At 32.6% G+C, this 3,943-nt stretch overlaps 1 protein-coding gene across 1 annotated transcript in view; it reads left to right on the top strand.

The window, feature by feature from the left end:
* The window catches only part of LOC106476775 (protein will die slowly), a gene marked incomplete at its 5' end in the record, with an annotated part of 9,999 nt that extends 6,351 nt beyond the window's left edge, over positions 1 to 3,648 (top strand). Inside the window, one exon of the mRNA XM_013937402.2 lies at positions 3,360 to 3,648. Coding sequence (XP_013792856.1) covers positions 3,360 to 3,460 — 101 coding nt within the window. The remainder of the gene's footprint in view (positions 1 to 3,359) is intronic.
* Between the last annotated feature and the right edge of the window lie 295 nt (positions 3,649 to 3,943).

Raw genomic sequence — 3,943 nt, 5'->3', positions numbered from 1 at the left:
GATTTGTCGTAGTATTGGTGATATTTATGCAAATTTTTTAGTACGTTAATAATGATGAAGATAGGTAACGGATTTGTCGTAGTATTGGTGATATTTATGCAAATTTTTTAGTACGTTAATAATGATGAAGATAGGTAACGGATTTGTCGTAGTATTGGTGATATTTATGCAAATTTTTTAGTACGTTAATAATGATGAAGATAGGTAACGGATTTGTTGTTAATTTGGCTATATTTCTATAAATGAAAGAATCGTGAAAGCATTATTGAAACTGACTTTCTCTTCCTAATTTACTTTCTCATTAATATTTTGTGTAATTTTTTCTCTATTATCTAACCTTGAGGGCGCAGACGAAAAGGATGCAAACCACTGTTTTTAGTACAAGAAAATTAGATATACCAATGTCTCAAATTAGACACTTGTAATTATTTAGCTAAAGTAACTATGAATTATTTAATATTATAGTTACAACATTACTTTGTCAAACAACTTCCAACATATATTTTAGTTCATGTAGTTTTCCAGACCCTACACTAAGATAAGAATTGAGAGATAACTGAAAATTTGGTAAGTTATACTGACAGGTCTATTGCAAAGTTGTATATTACTGTGTAGTTGAAATTATTATTAATTGTAAAGTCTCATTCAGCTCATTGCACATTATAATAACTTCAACTGAGTCTCGGCGGGTGGGAGTATACACCGGTTTATCAACCAAACAGAATCGTCGTAACTTCTTGTACTCAACCGGTTCTCTCGTTTTTCCAAAAACCAGCCTAATGTTAAAACTGCACCATCTATCAGTATCAGTCACGCAACAAATAATCGTTTATGAGACGAGAAAATTTAGGACACAGAATCTCTTAGCTGGTGAAACATTTAGTAGCAATGCGTGTCCTATCACATCAAGACTGTTAGGATGCTTCACTTGCAATCTGGGTATTACAAGTTCGAATTCTATCACTGAACGTGCTTGCCATTTTAATCATGAGAGTGTTACAATGAAGTCGGAGGAAGTGACTAGTTGACTTTCCTCTAGGCACTTATTTCTATGTCAGAGGGGATGGCTACTGAAGATAGCCCTCAAGTAACCCGAGTGGAACTCCAAAGACAAACAAACACAATAAGACGAGGGCTGTAAAGCAATGATTTAAATTCTTGTGTTGCTGTGAAGTAATATCATACGTTTTTTTCTACTTCTAAGCAACAAAAAATGTTTATTGAATGGAATTCATAATACCTTATAAAGCAAATCTTAAACAATAAAATATCTGACAACAACTTGCATTGCAGCACGTATATATATTTAGATGGGAATGAATGTTGTACTTACAAGAGGAGGATTGTTCATGTTAACATGATTATGTAAATCAGCTAACAGACCGTCAAAACATGAGATAAAATTTATTCGTATCTATAATATATGCATCATCCTTACAATTCTCGACATTCACTAACGGTGTCAATATCAAACTTAATAGGACAAATGTTGTATTTACAACAGGAGGTTTGTTCATGTTAACATGATTATATTACAACAGGAGGTTTGTTCATGTTAACATGATTATCTAAACTAATGGTGTCAATATCGTACAACATTTGTCCTATTAAGTTTAATGAGTTTGGATTGAATAAAGTTTCTTTGTTTGGGGCAGTTTTCTCTTCTGGTTGAGGAATGAGTTTGGATTGAATAAAGTTTCTTTGTTTGGGGCAGTTTTTCTCTTTGGTTGAGTAATGAGTTTGAATAAAGTTTCTTTGTTTGGGGCAGTTTTTTCTCTTTGGTTGAGTAATGAGTTTGGATTGAATAAAGTTTCTTTGTTTGGGGCAGTTTTTTTCTCTTCGGTTTAGGAATGAGTTTGAATTGAATTCATACGGCCAAATCTTTTAACTTCTGGGTTTTAATAAACAAAGGATGCAGTGTAACCCAGTAGAAACCCTGAATCTTATTCTGCTCGGAATAGTTTCCAGAATGGTAGCTTCAGAAATATCCAGATTTTCTTTCTGAGATTTCAGCTAACTGGGTTGATTCATTACTTTGTCTATTCACTGTCTATAATGGCCTTTCAACAATCATTGCTTATAGTAAGCTTCATCTTTAAGACAGGTCATACCATTTCTTCCTCAGCTGTCCATACATGTCCTTATCAGAACTTCTCTGACTTTAGATTTCCTCATAACAAAATGTGGAAGGTAACGTGCCACGTATAACGTTCCATCGTAACCTTTTTCTTCTTCTTTTAACTCTTGAATTTTAGCCACATTTGGCATTTCATTGTAACCTTTTTTTTTGTCTTCTCAGAACCCTAAATTTTAACCTCGTTTAACTGTCAGTTTGATCTGAAATAACTTTATTTTTGCTATGGATATATATTGCAATATTATTATTATTCATGTACTGAGAAAGAAAAACCTGTTATTTATTGTTGATACAATTTTATATCTTGGTAACAGATTTTCTGATCTATTTGGATGTTTGTTGTTAAAACAAAACCACACAATGGGCTATCTGTACTTTGCCCATCATGGGTATCGAAACTCAGTTTTTAGTGTTATAAGCCTTCAGACTTAATGCTGAGCCACTGTTTTGATGATACACACCGTTGGGTCATGAAATAATTTAGGAATTCAACATTTGTCCTATTAAGTTTGATATTGACACCATTAGTTTACATAATCATGTTAGCATGAACAAACCTCCTGTTGTAACGAGGAACCCCAGGCTAAAGGTTGGTTAGGTACTGTAATCTTTGTAGAGGTGGATTAATAATATTTGCATGTTGAAAGATTCTCCGTTTATGTTACAAGTTTTCTAAAATACTATATACTAAGATTGTTTCCAAAGTTATCATATATTTGTTTGATAGTTTTCTTATTTCTACTTCTGTCTTGATATCCAACATTTGAACTTAGAAACATGACTCAGACTCATGAAATATTTCATATTTTCTAACTTTTGCTAACATATACATTTTACCGAGTGCCAACTAAAGAAACAGAATGCAAAACATTAAAACTACAAATTGTTAACTAGATTATATTTTAATAAATGAGTGACAAGTGGTGAATCAAATCATGGAGTGGGCCTCATAATTATTTTTAGAATTTTTAACAGGTTGTCTACTGAATAATTCCAAATAATAAGGTAGTAGCATCAATGAGTTATATTCTTAAAATCCTCTATAAATATTGGTTCACTGTGGTGAGTAAAAGACAACTCAAAACATTAAACAATATACGGTCCATCACTGCAATAAACCTAGTCTTGTTCAGGGATAATTTATCCAAATGATAGATTGGGCTTCATGTTTATTTAAAGAAAGTATTTGATAAGTAAAATATTTTTTGTTTAATTCCTGTAGACGTTGTCCTGTGCACAGCCTGCCATCCAACTGAAAATATAATTGCTTCAGCTGCTCTGGAAAATGACAAAACTATCAAACTGTGGAAAAGTGATACGTGACAGCTGTATTTATGTGGCAGGCATTCTGTGTTTTGGTGATGTATCTGTTTTTCTTTGTTGTGTATCACAAACAGCTGTATTTATGTGGCAAGCATTCTGTGTTTTGGTGATGTATTTGTTTTTCTTTGTTGTGTATCACAAATTCTTTTTAAAGATTTCAAAAAAAAAAGGAGAATTCCGGTTTCCAAGTGCGGTGTTGATGAATTCATAACATTTAAAGTGTTGTTATGTACTTGTTCCTTTAGGTTATCAGTAACAAAACAGTAAAACTTTTTACTTAATGTTTAACCTTAAGATACAAACCTTTAAAAGCGGGATATATATGCTTCGAACCGACCAATGACAGTAAGCATTGCCGAAAAGAAAAGACTTTACACGTACACGGATTCAACATGGATTATTTTCCACACGGATGATTAAGTGATAACTACGTTTGGTGAATACGAAATGGAAAGAGGAGCATATCGTGACAACACTATCATT

This window comes from Limulus polyphemus, unplaced genomic scaffold (genome assembly GCF_000517525.1).
Source record: "Limulus polyphemus unplaced genomic scaffold, Limulus_polyphemus-2.1.2 Scaffold11526, whole genome shotgun sequence".
NCBI lineage: Eukaryota > Metazoa > Arthropoda > Merostomata > Xiphosura > Limulidae > Limulus > Limulus polyphemus.
The sequence above is the reverse complement of the archived record's forward strand: the minus strand, read 5'-3'. Positions and strand labels throughout refer to the sequence as shown.